We start from the raw sequence: 18309 nt of genomic DNA on the forward strand, positions 1-18309 counted from the left end.
TGTCTTTGTGAGTTAATTGCAAAGCCTGTGAACATCACCAACACTGTTAAGGGGGACCGCAGGTTTGTAGACACTGAAATATGTCTGAAGTGCAAGGGATACATTTTGATCCTTTTTTTATTTAGGACATATTTCAACAGGTCATCCTGACCCCTGACAATTTTGGTGACAAACCTATGCCTTTACAAATAACTCAAAAATTTGGAGTGCAGCTTTAAAAATCCATTTCCCAACTATATTGATAAAACTACAATATTGTTTTATTCTTTCACTTTAGACACTCTCCAACAGGTCCTCCCAAAACCAACAATATACGTAAAGATAATATTTTCAGAGGCCTTGCCTAAGTCAAAAGGTTGGCATGAGCCTTAAATTGTGTTTTTTCTCAATTTTATCTATTACCAATCGAAAGACACCTGTGATTTTGTTTGTTATTTGTATGCTGTTTGCTGTTCTATTCAATTTTTTCCATTGTCTGTTTTGCTTTTAATGTAAAATGAGATTAATAAGTTAAAGTGCTTTTTGGCACAAGAACAGGTTGAGTATAGCTTAAGAAACTTCTTTACCCTAAGCAGTTATAAATAAAATCTATTTCACACATAAAACCCTCCTGACTAATTCATGGACAAATGATTGTTTCATGAACCTCTACAATAACTATGACTTGATATGGTCAAGCTCTACAAATACCAAACGAAGCTCTGACTGCTGAACACTACTTTGGATAGATAATGGTTAAGCTATTCTAGATGTCTCAGTGTTTGATATAGAGCTTCATATGACAACTATAGCAACTATACAAACCTTTCCCTTGACAAATATTTTATGAAGTGATGAGTGCCCTAGATGTCTTCTATAGGAATCTCCATTTTCACCGAATATTGTAATGAACACATCTGTGTCTGTGCCAGAGGCTGGGAAATGCCCAGTTTTTACATAAACTGAATATGTCACTTCTGCAATGGAAGGAAAAAATGTTTAAAGTACACATTGCACAACTATATTTTTATTTTTTATTCCTAATATTATATATTTATTTATTTATTTTTTCCCTAGAGGAAGTGTATACACACACGCACACACATGAATACAAAGCTGCCTTATTTTCTTTTATATCTACCACTTTAAGCTAGCAGCTAGATGTTGTGGTTTCAAAATTGTTCTGAAAATAATTGTGACATAAAATATGATTACGCTAGCCAAACATGGATGTTTATGTTCTCTGCCAAGGGCATAATTATAGTCAGAGCAGACAATGTGACTGCTATGGGGCCCAGAGCTGTTTATCTATACACAACCCTCTATACAGTTGCTGTAAAAACTATTAGCATTTCTATATCCTTAAACATGAATATTAGTAAAGTCGTGGGAGAATCTTATTTTTTTCTTGGAAAAGCCATCACACATAGGTAAGGTTGTGATCTGTATTAACATGTTACCAGACCAGGCAGCAATCATTTTGTGACTACACATTTTTGATAAAGAGTTAAAATGGTTAAAGGAAGCTGAAATAGTTTCCTAGAAAAAAAACACATATAGAGTATATATTATTATATATCAGCACGTATTGTTTATACACTTACCAGTAAGCGGCGGTTTATTGGGAAGCACTGCAGCCACTTCTGCCACTTTCTCTGACCCATTTTGATCCAGAAAGCATGCATCGTTTGGATAAAAGCTTATTTCTTGTTTTGTGTCTACATCCTTCATGCGAACCTTGACACAGACAGAAATAATATCTATGTCAATGATTTCCAGGGCTCAGAAAATCACTGACATTTACATCAAACCAAATTACTGCACAGAGCCCCAAATGTTTATCCTTTTATATTGAAAACACATCATCTAAGGAAGGAAAATGCTTCACTTAACCTTTTCAGTATTTCAAATACAAACGAAGTTATTGCCAAGATGCATACTAAGTAATCACTATGGGTAGGCTATGCAGTACTAGAGCTTGTATTCAGCTTATGCTCTTTTAATTGCAAGCTAAAAATTGATTTGCTGCATATTGTAATATTCTTTTGTTGATGGTACATTAGGAACATACTCCCCACAATATATGGAATTTAAGGTTGTTGGGTTTTTCAAAATGTAAGCTCCAAACATATTTCTGCTTTAGGATTTGAATAATACCTTAAATTAAAGCACATGATAAAGATTAAATTACTATATATATATATATATATATATATATTTACCCTGTTTCTCCGAAAATAGGTCCTAGCCTGATTTTTCCATATTTTTGTGGATGCTCAAAATATAAGCCCTACCCTGAAAATAGGCTACAATATATATATATATATATATATAAAAATACATGGGCAAGAGGTGCTCATTTAGGGAAAGCGCTATTGCTATACATGAGAAATTGGGGCCAATGGTTCTAAAGGAAAGTCACAAGAAATTCTAGATGGATTTCAGGGTTTGGAGAGTTTTAAGACATCCCCTGAAATTCTTAATTTCAGAGAAACAAGATATATATATCTATGCACAGGGCAAGTGCTCACCTGGGTTTCAGTAAGCTAGTTGCACTGTCCAAGCATACAGTTGCCGCCAGGACTTCAGTGCACATAGGATGGCATCTGGGATGGCCTGACAGAGGACCAGAAGCCCGTAAGAGCAGGAGAGGGTACACAATGGGAAGTCAGACAGTCCAGGGTCAGTAACCAGGTCATTCACAGGTAACGCTGTGCAGCACAGGTAAGTCCAGGATACATAGCCAAGGGCCAAACACAGATTGTTAGTCCACCAAACAAGGTGTCAATGGGTTAGGACAAACAGAATCAGAGTCACAGACAAAGGTCAATCTAAGCCAGGCAGCAAAGAATTACAGGTTCAGGAAACAGATATTCTCAAGAGGTCAGCAACATATGATTGCACCACTAGCAGGTCAGCCAGGCTAAATACTAAATCAGGCAACTGGTGCCTGGGGGCTGAGAAGTTGCAAAGGAACACTAACCAATAGCAGGGCAGGACCATAACCAGGAGCTTCTGCATAAATTGGCTGTAGCACATATTCCAAAATCACGGAAGTTGCACATAGTCCTAATATATGTGTAGGGGATTTGTGTGTCCCCTCAGATTTCAAACATGCCATAATTCTCCCTATTCTAAAGAAACCCTCACTGGACCCCTCCCTACCCTCTAACTACCGTCCTATCCCCCTTCTCCCATATGTCTCCAAACTTCTTGAACACATTACCTGAGCAACAACTCTCTCCTTGACTCTCTCCAGTCTGGCTTTCGAGCTGCCCATTCCACTGAAACAGCCCTTACTAAAGTGGCCAATTACTTCATCAGAGCTAAGTCTCAGGGCAATTTTTCCCTGCTCCTTCTCCTTGATCTTTCCTCTGCTTTTGACACTGTAGATCACCCCCTTCTAATACAAATCATGCACTCCATTGGTATCAGTGACACTGCTCTCTCTTGGTTTACTTCCTATTTGTCTGACCGCTCCTTTCAAGTTTCTTTCAATGGTAATTCCTCCTCACCCACTCTCCTCCCTCTTAGTGTTCCCCAAGGGTCAGTCCTTGGATCGGTTCTCTTTTCTCTGTACACCTCCTCTCTTGGTAGTCTCATATCTTCTGTCTTACAGTACCTTCTGTATGCTGATGACACTCAAATCTATCTGTCCACCCCTGACCTGTCTCCTTCAGGCCTGGATAAGGTCTCATGCTGCATGTCGGCCATCTCATCATGGATGTCTGACTGAATTTTGAAACTCAACCTGGATAAAACTGAACTTATCATCACCCCCCCTCCTCAAAGTCCAAATCTCCTCCTGATATTTCTAACTGTTAACAACACTGTTATTCGGCCCTCCCCTCAGGCACTTTGTCTTGGTGTCACCTTTGACTCTACCCTCTCATTTACCCCCCATATTCAGAACATTTCAAGGTCCTGTCACTTTCACTTACGCAACATCTCCAAAATCCGCCCCTACCCATCCCCTGAGACCACCAAACTCCTTGTACATGCTCTTATCATCTCTCATCTGGACTACTGTAACCTCCTCCTCTCTGGTATTCCTCAACCCGACTTTCTCCTCTTCAATCTATTATGAATGCTACAGCCAGACTCATCCATCCTTCTTTAGCTCCTCTTCCGCTGCATCTCTTTGCAGATCTCTACACTGGCTTACATTTCACCTTAGAATCAAATTCAAGCTCCTGTGCTTTGCCTTCAAATCCCTCCACAGTTACTGTCCCACTTACATTTCTGACCTGGTAAAAAATTACTCCCCCAGCCGCTCTTCCAGCTCCTCCAATGATCTACTAATGACTTCCTCACTCATAACCTCATCACACGCACAGATACAAAACTTCTCCAGAGCTGCCCCAACTCACATCCTTTTCGGCTTGCTCCTACTTTCTGCTCATTTAAAACAGCACTCAAAACCCATTTTTTCAAACTTGCCTACCCGTCTTCTTCTGTCTTTTGAAACCATCACTACTTCCCACCATTACATATCTCCCATCCTATTGTGTGTAAATTCCCCCATCTACTAGATTGTAAGCTCTTCCGGGCAGGGTCCTCTCCTCCTGTATCACTGTCTGTATTAGTCTGTCATTTGCACCCTTTTTAATGTACAGCGCTGTGTAATATGTTGGCGCTATATAAATCCTGTTTAATATTAATAATAATAATAATATTATTAATAGGGGATGACAAGAGAGGCACATGCACAGCTAAAGGGAAACTAAGGCAAGCCATAGAACAGAGGACAGACAACTAATTGCTTTGCTGCTGCAAGTGACCACATCTGAGGGAGTATACAGGGCATGCTGGACTGCGTTGGCTTATGGTATGGGATCGCCATCCAGATATGCATCTCCTAACTGTATGTATATGGTGTAAAAATATTCTTATATTAGTCAAACTATTCAAGGTGATTATGAATTCTGAGTAAGTTAATAGCCAAGTGCCATAAAAAAGGATATTGAGTAATAAATGAGTTCTGCAGGTCTGAATTTCTCTGCAGTTGAGTGTTTTGTGTTTTTACCACCCCATATTATGGCTATATTATCGCCATTATTCTCCTACAGCTGAATTTTACCTGTTATTGCAATGGAGCATTTTAAGGTCAGAATACCATAATTTGTATTTGTAGTGACAGTGGGTGGATGTTGGCTATGTATAGTGTAGTCTTCAAAACTAATATGTAAATGCACATAGACAACATCAGTTTCTAGTAGGCTTGTCCTTTTAACACACAATAAATCAAGCAAATTATTTTATATATTGTAGAAACAAGATCAAAAAGCATCTTGATTTGTAAACCAAAAGAGGAGTAATTTAATTTCACACTTAAAACTAGACCACAGAAAATCTTGGAGAAGAATCTTCTTTAATAATGAAACAAGTTGACAAGTGGGAATGGTATGCAGGAAGTCAATTACTCAGGAAGCCAATAATATTTTAGGCATTGGATCAATTTATACAGCTCTAGATATAGCTGCTAAATGCTTTTTTCTTATAATATAAACTGCTGTTAGATGGTTTACATACCGTGAAAGGATTCTACAGCATAAACAAATCTTGTTAAATTATCCTGAGGCCAAACTCTTTACTTTCAATATTAAGTATGCAAGTTCTAAAAAGTCTACCAAGCAATACTATTCATGGGAACCTCCACCTTTATTATGTGAACTCCACATCCTTGCGACACCAAGGCTTTGTTCAGACTAGCATTTTTTCAGGAGGTACCACTGGGGTTACCTGCATTTAGCTTCCCTCTAAAAAGGTTAACATTGGAATAGATGGGTTTGTTTAATTGTGGGAGCTTTCTTGCATGCTATATACAGCTTTCAAAATAATGCTCCAACCTCTTACAAAAATTACATAATTTCACATGGGATTAGGAAGCCAAGAAAAGCTGCAGGCAAACGCCTGTAGAAGTATTTGAAAACACCTAACAGTTATGGCCTGTTACCTCTACTGGGTACTTATGGCTACCGCATGGCCCTGGGAGTGGCAAACACTGATTTTTACTAGTCTGAATTCAGCCTTAAAAAGCTTTATGTAATCACAGCCAAACTGAACTAAACATACCATATCAGTCCTAAAGTGTCTAACGTGAGAGTGAGGGGATTAAACCTCTGGCCTTATTTAGGCCTGATTGATTTTTAGGCATTCATCAAAGTACTTTCTTAGCAGTCATTGCTAAGATGCTACATCTAATGATCGGTTGCCTGCTCATCTGTTTCAATAGACTTGATGGTAAAGCTTTCCACATGCCTGCTAAATGATTTTTAAGTATTTTTAACCAGCTGAAATATCAATCTCAAAGTATCAGTGAGGAGTATGTGAGTGAGGGAGGGAGAAGACATGATCATGACTAAGTGCATTTTATTTTTTAAAAACATTCTTTATTTAAAATTTTTAAACATGATACAAAAAAAATAGGGGAGGGGAAACATGGATAGCCTAAGTTTCGCAATAAAACAACATAAATAAAAAACACATCGATATAACATTTATAAAAGAATATTTCACAAAAGGTAGTGCAAGCTTTGTACAATAGTACAAAAAAAATCAGTTTATAAAAGTGCTAAACAATCCGTAAATTTAAAAAAATAAAAAAAAAATAAAAAAAAAAAGGGAACAACAAAAGGGTATGTGGGGATAGAGGAGTTGTGACACAAGAGGAAAGGTATAGGGGAGGGTTCACAACATGGAAGGAGTACTCCTATGGGGTTCTGCAACAAAAATAATAAAGAAAGCCGGATCATCTGGGGTATCTTGGTCTGACATTTGTTGAGCAATAGACCGAACCGTGGCCCAAAAAGTCCGCAAAAGGGGGCAATACCAGAATATATGCAGTAATGTGCCTTTCTCTATCAGGCATCACTTTGAAACAGATTTCTTGGTATTTACTAGCAATAGATGCTTTATGGATCCAATATAAAATATTTTCCTTTTGTTCTTTAGATAGCGAAAGACCCAACTCAGTCTTCTAAGACCTAAGAAACATAGGTGTGTACTCGGGGGGTGGGGTCTGTAGTAGCCTGTAAACTACAGATAGAGTGTGTCTAATGACACCCGTCCCCAAGCATAAGTGCTTGAAAACAGTAAGGGGTCTATAATAGGATAGGGCCGAGCGGAGAGTAGACAAGAAATGGGTGATCTGCAAGATTTTCCAGAAATCTAATTGAAATTCTCCCACCGCCTCTCCTAACTCCTCCGGGCTGATCCATCTGCCTGATCTGATAAACTGCAACGCTCTACAAACCCCAGAGGAGAGCAATTCTTTGAATCTCCCGTCTTCCATCCCAGGAGGAAAAGACGGGTTGCCCAGGATCGGGAAGAGGGGCGATGGAGGAAAGTTGAAAGTTTCGCACTGTCAATTCCCATGTATAACCCACCATAGGGTGAGACTTAAGTCCTGGGAAAGCCGATATCGGCATCCAGGGAAGGAGGCTTAGAGGTGTTGGGCAAAAACATTGTTCCAGTGATATCCACTGTTTAAAATCTCCATTTCGGCACCAATCCAGTACCCGTGTTATGTGAGCTGACAGGTAGTAGTTAAACATGTTTGGGATTCCCAGACCCCCTTCCAATTTAGGTCTCATAAGTAGAGACCTGCAAAGTCTTGGAGCTTTATTCCGCCAAATATAGCGAAACAGTTTAGACGCAAATATTCTAAAAAAGGACCCCGGAATTTTGATGGGCAGCGTTTGGAAGAGATATAGAAATCGGGGGAGAATATTCATTTTAACTACAATATTGCGTCCAAGCCACGAAAAAGTCAATTTATCCCATTTCTGTAAGTCATTAGGCACTGTGGAGAGCAGTGGGAGACAATTCCGTTCAAATATTTCAGAGAGTGTTTTGGGAATTTTCGTGCCTAGATACGTGATTGCATGGGGTTCCCAACGAAAGGCAAATAATTGTTGGAGGTGGGAGCGGACTACATATGAAAGTGTTATATCCAAGGCAGCTGATTTGGAGTAGTTAATTTTGAAATTTGACATAGAATTAAATTCACTCAAAATTGTCATGAAATTAGGCAAAGAGATGATAGGGTTGGTTATGGCGAACAGCCGATCATCAAGCCGTGTAAGCTGCCACTTTCTGGGTCGAGCATTCCATATCTAAGCCCAAGATAGCAGAGGAGGCACGGATCGTACGAAGAAGTGGCTATAGGGACAAAATAAAGATCAAAGGGGACGGGGGACAACCCTGTCTTGTGCCATTAGAAATGGAAAGAGGGTCTGAAATCAGTCCATTCACTCTGACCCTGGCTGTGGGTTCAGAGTAAATGGCTCTAATCCATGATAGCATGCGGGGGCCTAAACCTATGTGCATTAGGGTTTGATCCATGTAGAGCCAATCTACCAGCTCAAAAACTTTTCCAGCATCTGTGGACAGTAACATGATAGCGGGATATGTTTGGATGTAGCGTAAAATATCCAATTCAATATTCTGGTTGTGTTGTCCCTGGCCTCCCTGCCGGGTATGAAACCAATTTGATCCAGATGGATAAGAGTGTGCATGACCTTGATCAGTCTGGTGGCTAGAATTTTTGTAAAAAGTTTTAGGTCTTGATTAAGGAGGGAAGGTATATGGATGCTAGGGTGACTTTGGAGCCTTCTAAGTTCCCTTTAAGAAAGCAGAATCTACCTTCCCGGCAGCTCAGTTGATCTCTAAAATGCCATGTGACAGAGGGCTACCAAAATGCTGACTCCCTTCGATTTAGATAAATCTGTACAGCTATGATAGACCATCGGGTGCTTCCTATTGCCAAATCTCAGAATCCTATCGATGCGAAAATGAGTTTCCTGTATGAATGCTATTTGTGTTTTTAATCTATGTAGTTCTGCTAGTATCGTGGAGCGTTTTTCTGGGGTATTCAACCCTTTAACGTTATACGTGACCACTCTAACTGGACCCATTACAAAAATATTGAAGGGAGCCCGCAGGCTATTTCAATGTTCTGGACACTCTTAGGAGCTAAGGTAGTGGTTTAAGAGGGGGTCAGATGAGGGGGAAGGTAATACAGGGGGGCAGGGAAACACAACAAGACAAGCAATTAAAAGAACATAGAAAATGGGAACAAACAAAAACAGTAAGTGCAGATCAGCTGCACAAATTCCCTTGTAAGGGGTGGCTCAGGTGGTCAGGGCGAGGCCCTCACCACCCGGGCCGGGCCTATAATTATACGCAAATATAAGCATTGGGTGAGATAGCTAATGTAAGCTGTATGGGGGAGGGTACCAAACATAAATCCGCTTCTTTTAGGACAAGTCCTTTTCTCAAACTAGAACAGTGTAAACAATTATTAAGGCATTATCAAATTTCAAGAACTTACTTTACAAAAAAAATACCTCACTGGGAGAACAACCTAGATCTTCTAGCAAAGGAGATAATCATGTCCTTCACTTCAGGGGTACAATAAAGTTCCTTTTATGGGATGGTCCAATATCACGGGGGAGCCTGTGAAGAACTGTGCATCTGGTCTCTGTTGGATTTCTTCTGCACTTGCTGCCATTCCCAATTCGCTGGGGGGAGTAGAGGAGTGAGGAGCATAGGCCAATCTGGAAGCTTAATCTGGGGTAATTTAAATGTTGCCAGGAAAATAGGTAAATCTCCTAGTTGACGAAAGGTAGCGGATTTGCTACCTATGTGCACATAAAGTTGAAACGGAAAGCCCCATCTGTACCTGATATTGTTGTCTTCCAACATTTGTAGTAATGGCTTCAATGCTCGGCGTAGTGCTAAAGTGTTGCGAGAAAGATCAGTCAGAAACATTATAGGGCGAATATTAAAGGTGAACTCTTCCTGTTATCTGGCTTCCTGCATGATGAGTTCTTTAAGCTGGAAGGAGTGGACACGACAGATTTCATCCCTTGGTCTGTCTGGATCCTGGCTTTTCGGTCCGAGAGTTCAGTGAATCCGGTCAATTTCTATAACATTGTCCCTTGGCTTCTGGAGAAGCTCATTGAACAAGGTTGTTGCTGCTGCATGAAGATCTTTTGGCTCAACCGATTCTGGTAGCCCCTGAATCCGTATGTTGTTACGGCGGCTTTGGTTCTCTAAATCATCTTGCTGATAAAGGAGTTGTTGAAGCAGTACTGAATGCTCATTAATGGCATGAGTGTGGTTTTGTACATGTGTACGGAGGACTTCAGTTGTTCGTTCCACCTCTTCTATTCTGGAGCCAAGATCAGATTTAAGTGTGGCTAATTCAGAGCGGAGAGAGTTTTGGATGCGTACAAGATATGATTCAAAATCTGCTTTGGTAGGTAAAGATCCTAAATATGCATCCCTGTCCCATATATCTGAGGGATCCATAGAGGTTTGTGGGGGGCTTGGGGGACTGGAGTTGTCTTTGTCCTCACCCAGCAGGGAAGGAAAGTTAGAAGATGAATCCTCCTGAGTAAAATCAGGTGGTTCTAGACCAGGCATGGCGGTTTGGGCCGTGTTAAATCTAGTATTAGGGCCACTCCCACTAGGACCAGGGGTTTTGGAACAAGCAAAAAAAGTTCCTATCTTCCATTTTTGGGCCCATGGCACAAGAAGAAAAAGAGAACCAAAAGTAATGTAAAAAAAAATGTAAAAAAGCATGTCTCCCCTAATCAGTGGTTATTTATTCACCCATATGAAAGGCCCGGCAATGGCGGGGCCCCACTCCTTGTGAAATTAGTTGCACATGACGATATCTCTAGATTCTCACAATCTTAATAGCTGCAGGAGATTGTATAATCGTAGTAGATGAATGCCAGAGAGATGGGAGAGCAGGTGAGCAGGTTGAGGTAAGTAGATATGTAAGATCAGAATACAATCTGTTTGGAGAAACCAGGGGATTCCTTTCAAAATCTCACAATATTGGTGATATATTGGATTGTTAAGGAATCAGAGTTCAAGCAGCATAAATCAGCTCCACTGTTTGCAATGTATTAAATGGAGTAAATGTACAGATGTAAGCCGTGTACCGGGGGCTTTCTAGGATACAGCAAAGTCACAAACAAGGAAAAGCAGCCCACTGACACCAATTTATATAAAACAGGAAGTACTTTACTGCATACTACATACAACAACCGAAAGAAAACACATTAAATACATTCACCCCAGAAGTCAGCACAGCGTCCTTTTTTCAAGATTGGTTATTATGACCTGCCACATACATAGACCCTAACTCACTAACTATTGCAGGTATAATCTCAGTCTCTGGTATTTCAGGCGCCAATCCTATAATGCGGTGCGTGCACGATTTTACTGACCCGGGTCTTGTTCTGGATCCATCAATGTCTTTAAACTGAAAAAAACAGCAACAAGTCTCTTCAGCAAACATGAGGTCCTGCAGGACAGACAGCTCTCCGTTCCTCAGCTTCTCTCAGCCTTTCTGGACAACAATCCTCTTTCCTCTGGACAGGATCTACCTTGGATGGTTGTCAGCTTCACTCAGCCACAGCTTCTGAGTCTCTAGGAACACACTGACCCTTGGATGCGAATGGATTCTCTTTTACACACACAGTCCTTGCAAGATGTCTGCTCTCCTCCTTACTGTTTCCTCTCCAGAACAACCACACTTCCTCTCAACATGAAAACTGGCAACCTATTTAGCTGTGTTAAGAAACAGCGACATCTTGTGGTTGAAATGCAAAACGTCAGTAGTCTTATATTTAATTACAACCATTAAACAGTGAATGCTATCTTCTCAATCTCACACAGAGTCAAAGTTTGGGAGAAAAGTATATAGTAAGATGAGACTAAATTGCACGCTGTCAGGCAATCCGCAGTGTCATTGGAGGAGGCACAGTGAGATATATACCTATCATGCAGCAATATACTAATCCAAGAAAGCTGTAGTATATTTCAATGAAGATCCTGATTTCAGATAGGCTTGGATCTCTTTCTCTTATCAGGATGGAGTCAGATTAGATCATGAAGGTACTATTCAATAGAGAAGCCATGTGGCCAAGATGGCCGCCCGATTTCATCCTATTACTAAATATTGCCTGTGGTGATCTTCATGGGTTAAGCTTTGAACAATCTCTTCAAAATATCAAATGGGAAGGTACTCAGCTAGTACAAGAAAAGTAATTTAGGGTGATCTCTATTCAAGAATGCCTGGATTGGAAGGATGACTATGGATTGTAAGGCCACATGGCAGCAGCTCAAAAATGGCGACCTGCATGCCTGATCAGTATAGCAGAAATTTACAGCAATCACAGCAAATCTCAGAGCAATTCTTTCTTCCAGTGTCCCCCAGCACCAGCACAGTGTACCTCCAGTGAAGAGCCTCCTGTCAGCAGCCTCTGTCAGTAAGTAAGAAGCCTAGTGCCATGTGTGTGATGATGTCTCCTGTCTCGGACGCACAGGGAATGCAAGCCGCCGGCTCACGTCCGCACCAGGCTGCAGTCTCCCAGCAGCCGGCTACAGTATCCGGGACAGCAGCTGTAGCCTTCCCCGGCACCTGATGGAAGTCCCCTGTCTCCAGAAACAGCAAACAAGCAAGTCTCCAAATCCGACGGAGCTCTGTGTGTGTGCGTCCGCTCGCAGTGACTTCTCCCCCGGAAGTCCTATTTTTTTTAAACTTTCAAAATGAATATATATATATATATATATATTTATTTATTTATATGTGTGTGTGTGTGTATGTGTGTGTGTGTATTTACAGTAGAACCCTGGTTATCTGGATATCAGATAACCGGCAAAATTCAGATAACCGGCACACGACAGCTCTGCTTTCTTGATTGCTCCTGCTCCTTCTGCATTCAAGAATACATACCACAGCGCTGCTAGGGCTGCGGGAGCAATCAGGAGAGCAGAGCAGAGGTCCGTTGATTGCTCTTCTCCGTGATTGGCTGAGAAAAGGGAAACCCTGATGACAGCTCAAGCGTCATTAGGGTTTCTATTTTCCCAGCCATTCAGCACTGGAGGTGAATGGGGACAAGTCTCCCCATTCAAGTCTAGTGCAGAATGACTGAGAAAAGGAAAAAGGATATAACCTCAGTTAACCGGAAACTGCACTTATCCGAAATTGGCCATTCCCTTCGGGTGCTGGATAAGTGAGGTTCTACTGTATAAGAAAATTCTGGCAATTGAACTATTTTTAAATCTACTACAGAAATATGAAAAACACACTTTTAAAAATGAGGCAAATTGTAAAGAATCACATATATATATGCTGTATATATTGGATGTACTGAAAAGGGAAGTTATACAAAGAATATTTTCAGTTACAAGTTTAAAAGTTAAATCCAGTAGGTTTTACCATATGTGACTCCTTAAATCTGTTCCATAACAGGCTGCCATAGAATCCCCTAACCAACCAAAGTGTCCCTTAACATATTCTTCATGCTGTGGTGCTTTGACATTGTCACACAAATACAAAGTAGTTAGTGGTAATTGTTAAAGAGATTCTCTCTAATGTTCAGTCCATTAAAAGGTAAGCTTCTCTACATTTTATTATTTGGTATGAATAGTACATGATAGAAAGACATAAAAGAACATCTTGTGCATAGTTAAGTCTCATTTGTTATGTATTAGTCCGAAGATGATTCAGAGGGCATTTGTACAGTGCAATGTATGGAACTTTAACGCATGGTTCTTTAGAAAACTAATGAATAAAAGCCAGTGTAGAATGTCTATAGAGTAATCACAATCAATTAGCATGATATATACCTTGTGCAGCTGAAGTCTCCTCTCAGAGGTCAGAGCCGTGGACAGGAAAGAAGCTTTAATTATATCACCGATGTCTCCAACATACATCTATCAGAAATCATCACATGTAAAACTATTTAGGTATGCAGCAAAAATAAGAGATAACAAATATCAGCATTCAAACTATTTGAGTGTTTAGAAGAAATGTACTGTAAAAGAAATCATTATTAGGGTCCCCTATATGTAGAAACAATCAATTAGAAAGATGTGTAAATCTCGCGTGAAAAAAAGGTAAATAGACCCCTTAGTTTCATCTTAGTTTAGTTGCCAACAAAAATATTTACATGTGGGAAATATCTCTTATTTAGCAGTATCTACTAGAAGTATCTGCTTAGGTGTAGACACCTCCAATCCTGCTATCATAATATATCATTGGGTGATCATACTATTGCACAGTTAGGCTTAGTCTACACAAACTATTTCCCCAGCGTTTAACCTGAGCCTTTAAAAGCCCATGTTTGAAATTCCCACGCATTCCAATGGTTAAAGACAACACTCCTTGCAATGTTTTCAAAATTAAAACGTGAGGTTACCGCGGGTAGACGCGTCTATTGATTTTCCAGCATTTTCCACGTTTATAAATGCTTGAAAATATAATCGTGGTAAATACGCGGTAAAACGTGGCACAGATATTTTCCAGAGCTTTAAAGCAAGCTTTTAAACCCCTGAAATTTCATGCATGAGCTTTTAAAGCCTTAGGTTAAATGCTGGGGAAACAGTCCATGTAGACCCAGTCTTAAAGTGGTAGAAGCACAGTCTAGAAACATATAATTCCAAATCATGTATAAACTATTTTACCTATCCTAAGGAACGGTACGGTTCTTACATTTCCATCATGTAACTATATGTACTATATTTCAAGTGAAGACAAAAAACAACTTGTTAAAAAAGGGGGCACGGCTTTATGAAAAGGATATTTCATAGTACAAACCAGCTCCAGACTGATGCTACACACATGGATGCTGATATTGCAATAACATGGCTTAAAGCTGCTATAGACAGATATATACAGAGCGCTATGAAATATTTTGTATCATTATAACAATTTATTTCAAGCAGAACTACACTAAACAATTAAAAAGTAGTAAGTAGGCAGGTTCAGGGACAGTAGATATCTCTGCTATAAAATAAACCAACCTGCAAAGTTTAATTAAACTTACCAATCTCACTCCCTGGTGCCAGCATCTACATCTGGTTATCCCCCAGATTCAGGATCTAAAACTAATGTAACTTCAACACATGTGTGCAGGAGTTATTTTATGCCTAGCCTATCTCTTCTGCAATAAAACATCTGCTAATCACATGTTTTTAATGTTTAAGTTTAGTTCTCACTTTAAATTTGAGTGTTGGTAGGTACCTTCTGTAGTGAAAATTCAAGTGAGCTTTGGTATTATACATCGGGGCAGCCAATGAATATTCATGGTCATACATAATTATATGTATGGCCTATACATTTAATCTTCACAATATAAAAGCAGAACTCCAGCAAAATATATTAAAAAATACCACTTCGTTTAGTTATGTATTAAAAAATTTATTTTATTAGAATGCTGCTTTAAGTTTTATTAACTTCCTATATTCTTCTGTACACCAAAAGACAGACAGATATTAGAAATGCTTGTCCTGCTGGAAGCCAATCCTAAAGCCAGATTCTATAGTACTGCAAAGTGCTTTCCGACTAACATTTATCAGGCCCCAAATCCTAGAAGGTGAGATGTTTAGATGTGTAAAGATGTCTATTCATTGCCCAGTGAGTAGCCTAATGGTGATGCAATAAAATGGTAAACTGCAGAGTTGGAGGCTCTGACCATAAATCGCAATATAGAAATGTGAACAACAATAGTAGCTGAACAGTAATAAAACATATCAGGTTTTACAGATCGTATTGATATGTTTTTAAAATTTAAATGGTGTATGTTGGTTGTTTGTGTCAAATTTCTTCATTAAATGGTCAATGGTTTAAGTATTGATATTGCTCTTGGCAACTAGTGAGCTACTCTGTTGCCAATGTGCCCTGAAAATGTGAAAATGAAACACTGACAGGCAATTATGGGGAACACAGTTCTTCTTTCAGACACGATTGACCTTGTTAGCACTTACCAGAAAAGGTTGATAGTAAAGATCCATCACCTTGTGCACAGGAGATTTCCCAGTTTTACCATACACAACAACAGACAGATCTGAATCTTCTTCTGCTGGTGTGCCAAGCACTTGAAGCTGCCACTTTCCTTGGGTTACAGAGCTGAAAGCTTTTATCTCATTCAAATCCTCTGCTGATTCTGTGTGGATGCAAAAACAGAAAGAACCAAAAAGCACAACAATGAAAAGAGAAGCGGATGGGGAATTATCTGCAAAGACAGTGTTTTTTCCAACTTTGAGTCTTATTGCAATGAAATGTATTTTCAGACATCATACAGTCAGAATGAAAGATATGTTTTCAAAGCATCTCACACGCAAATGAGATGATATGGTTTACGAAATCTGTTGCATGGTGAACCACTTACCTACTTACAGAGAATTATATCTTTTCAGACTATCGCACACCCACAGTGAGTTGCAGCTTTCTGTCGTGGGCTCAATGGCGGTCTCAGCCTCTCCCATTGAAGTGGCAGCTGTGCCAAATTATAGCATGGGTCCTAGAAGGGACAAGTTGCTTTTGGCCTCACAGTTGACGTTGGAAGATTTGTTCTGCAGCCACATGCGGATCTGGTTACTGCAGTGCGGTTTGCAGGTTCTAGGTTCACAGCAGTTTTTGATGCACCAAAGGGCAGGCAACTGCACAGTTTCATACCAAGGGCCTGAAAGGGCCCTTAGTCTTTGGCTTTATGATCTGCACATACAAGGGCAGTTTTATATCAGAATTTTGAAATTTAACCAATTAGGGACAGTAATCATTTTAATAAGCCAAGTATCAAGTTAAAATTTGAAAAATCCTGTTTTTTACATTTTGTATGGTATAACATCTGTAAAATTCTTAGCTTAGCTGGGCAAGTATTGTGATACCTGTTAGCAATGATTATCATGGGCCAGGCTTCTATAATAAATTATAAAACACCACCATTCTCTCTTTTCTTTATGCACTATGCCACTCATTGTGGAAAGTGGATGATAGTGACTATGGTGGCAATGATGACTGAATTTGCAGGTCCGTACAACTTGATGATAACAGACTGCAAAGCAATGCCATAATGCTTTTTCTATTAACTGAGGTTGTCAAATGTCATCCCAATTGAATGCCATTCATATTCAAAAACAAAGAATTCTACAGTTGGCCCCCAATCTGTGCCTTCCCCCTACCACGGCAAGGAACCTTGAGCAGCCTATTAAGTGGCAGATGCATGAAGTCGGCTACTGACACAACTGGAAATTCAATGAATCCCAAAGGTGTTTGATAAGGTTGACTTTAACTTTGTGTAGGTCACTTGAGTTTCTCTACCCTAAACTTGACAAACATGACAACATTGGACCTGTTATTTTTGCACAGAATATGCAGGAACAGATAAAGACCTTGCCCAAACTGTGGTCGTAAAAAATATTTTTCCAAAGTGCTATTTGTAGCATTACCATGAATAGTCATTGAAAACACCCGAGTTTAGTCATTTGAAGAGGTGTCTACTTTTTGTCATATAATATTGTTACAGTACTGTAAGCCAACCCAAACAGTAGACCTAAAATGTATAGTACATGTCTTTTTTGCAAATTTGTGTTTTTGCTTTGCCCAGCCTGTGAGCTCTGTGTGTTGAGAATATACCTCGGGGTATGGAAATTACTTTATCTGAGCTGTAACAACCATGCAAAAAATAATAGTCGTTTGTAACCATCCAATCTGGTATCAGATTATTACTGTGCACAGTAAAATAATGGACATAGTGGAAAATAGGTCATTAGGATAGAATTAGTTTCCAAGGATGAAGAAGATTCTCATTAACTGCTCACCCAGATAACTGAATGTTGATGATTAATTTAAAGCAGAGATGAATTTGAAAATGAAATGTTTCTAAAAATCATTAAAATTTCAATATACCAAATAGTGTATGATTTCCTTTAGGTACTAACTACAGCAATATACAGAAGGTATTTAAACATATTTACTTTCATCATAAACTCTAAAACCCACAACTTCATTTAACCAATGACAGTAGGAGGAGATACATACATACATTCATACCAATCATTCTTTTTTTATTCCCCAAAGGCTGACTGAACATTTAGATATGCACTGTCATATTCCTAAACAGCCTAAATTAGACAATAATTTAATTCAACTTTCATGTAGATGTTTTAGTCTTTTTAGCCATCAGCAATAACAATGTGAAACCAGTATGGGTATTATAAAAATGCAATTATTAAGCAGAATAAGGTAAGGGGCAAAAGTTTCTAAAACGTGCCCCATTATTGTACTTGTACAAGATGGTGTGAATTTTTACTGCCTCATGCTTCTATGTCTCAATCTTAAAGTGCAACCATAGTTTTGAAATTCAAATTTGCAAGAAGACAGGAGTAATATTGCAGAAGGGACAGGTGATTTCCCTTCTGTAATAAAACATGCTTACTTGCCTATTCGCAATCTTCTTTTCCAAGTACACTGTGCTGCGCATGTGCAGACTAGTGCAGGATGCCAGGATATGCTGGATAATC

The 18309-nt window shown here is 39.5% G+C and overlaps 1 protein-coding gene across 2 annotated transcripts in view; it reads right to left on the minus strand.

Annotated features, from left to right (window-relative positions):
• RP1 (RP1 axonemal microtubule associated) overlaps nt 1–18309 on the minus strand; it is a 198862-nt gene that overhangs the window by 46091 nt on the left and 134462 nt on the right. For both annotated transcript variants that reach the window (XM_072411198.1, XM_072411197.1), the window contains exons 41-44: nt 15772–15950; nt 13633–13719; nt 1584–1716; nt 805–956 (exon numbers count right to left, since the gene is read on the minus strand). In XM_072411198.1, the coding sequence (XP_072267299.1) occupies nt 805–956; nt 1584–1716; nt 13633–13719; nt 15772–15950 (551 nt within the window). The remainder of the gene's footprint in view (nt 1–804; nt 957–1583; nt 1717–13632; nt 13720–15771; nt 15951–18309) is intronic.

This window comes from Pyxicephalus adspersus, chromosome 5 (genome assembly GCF_032062135.1).
Source record: "Pyxicephalus adspersus chromosome 5, UCB_Pads_2.0, whole genome shotgun sequence".
In the NCBI taxonomy this organism is placed as follows: domain Eukaryota; kingdom Metazoa; phylum Chordata; class Amphibia; order Anura; family Pyxicephalidae; genus Pyxicephalus; species Pyxicephalus adspersus.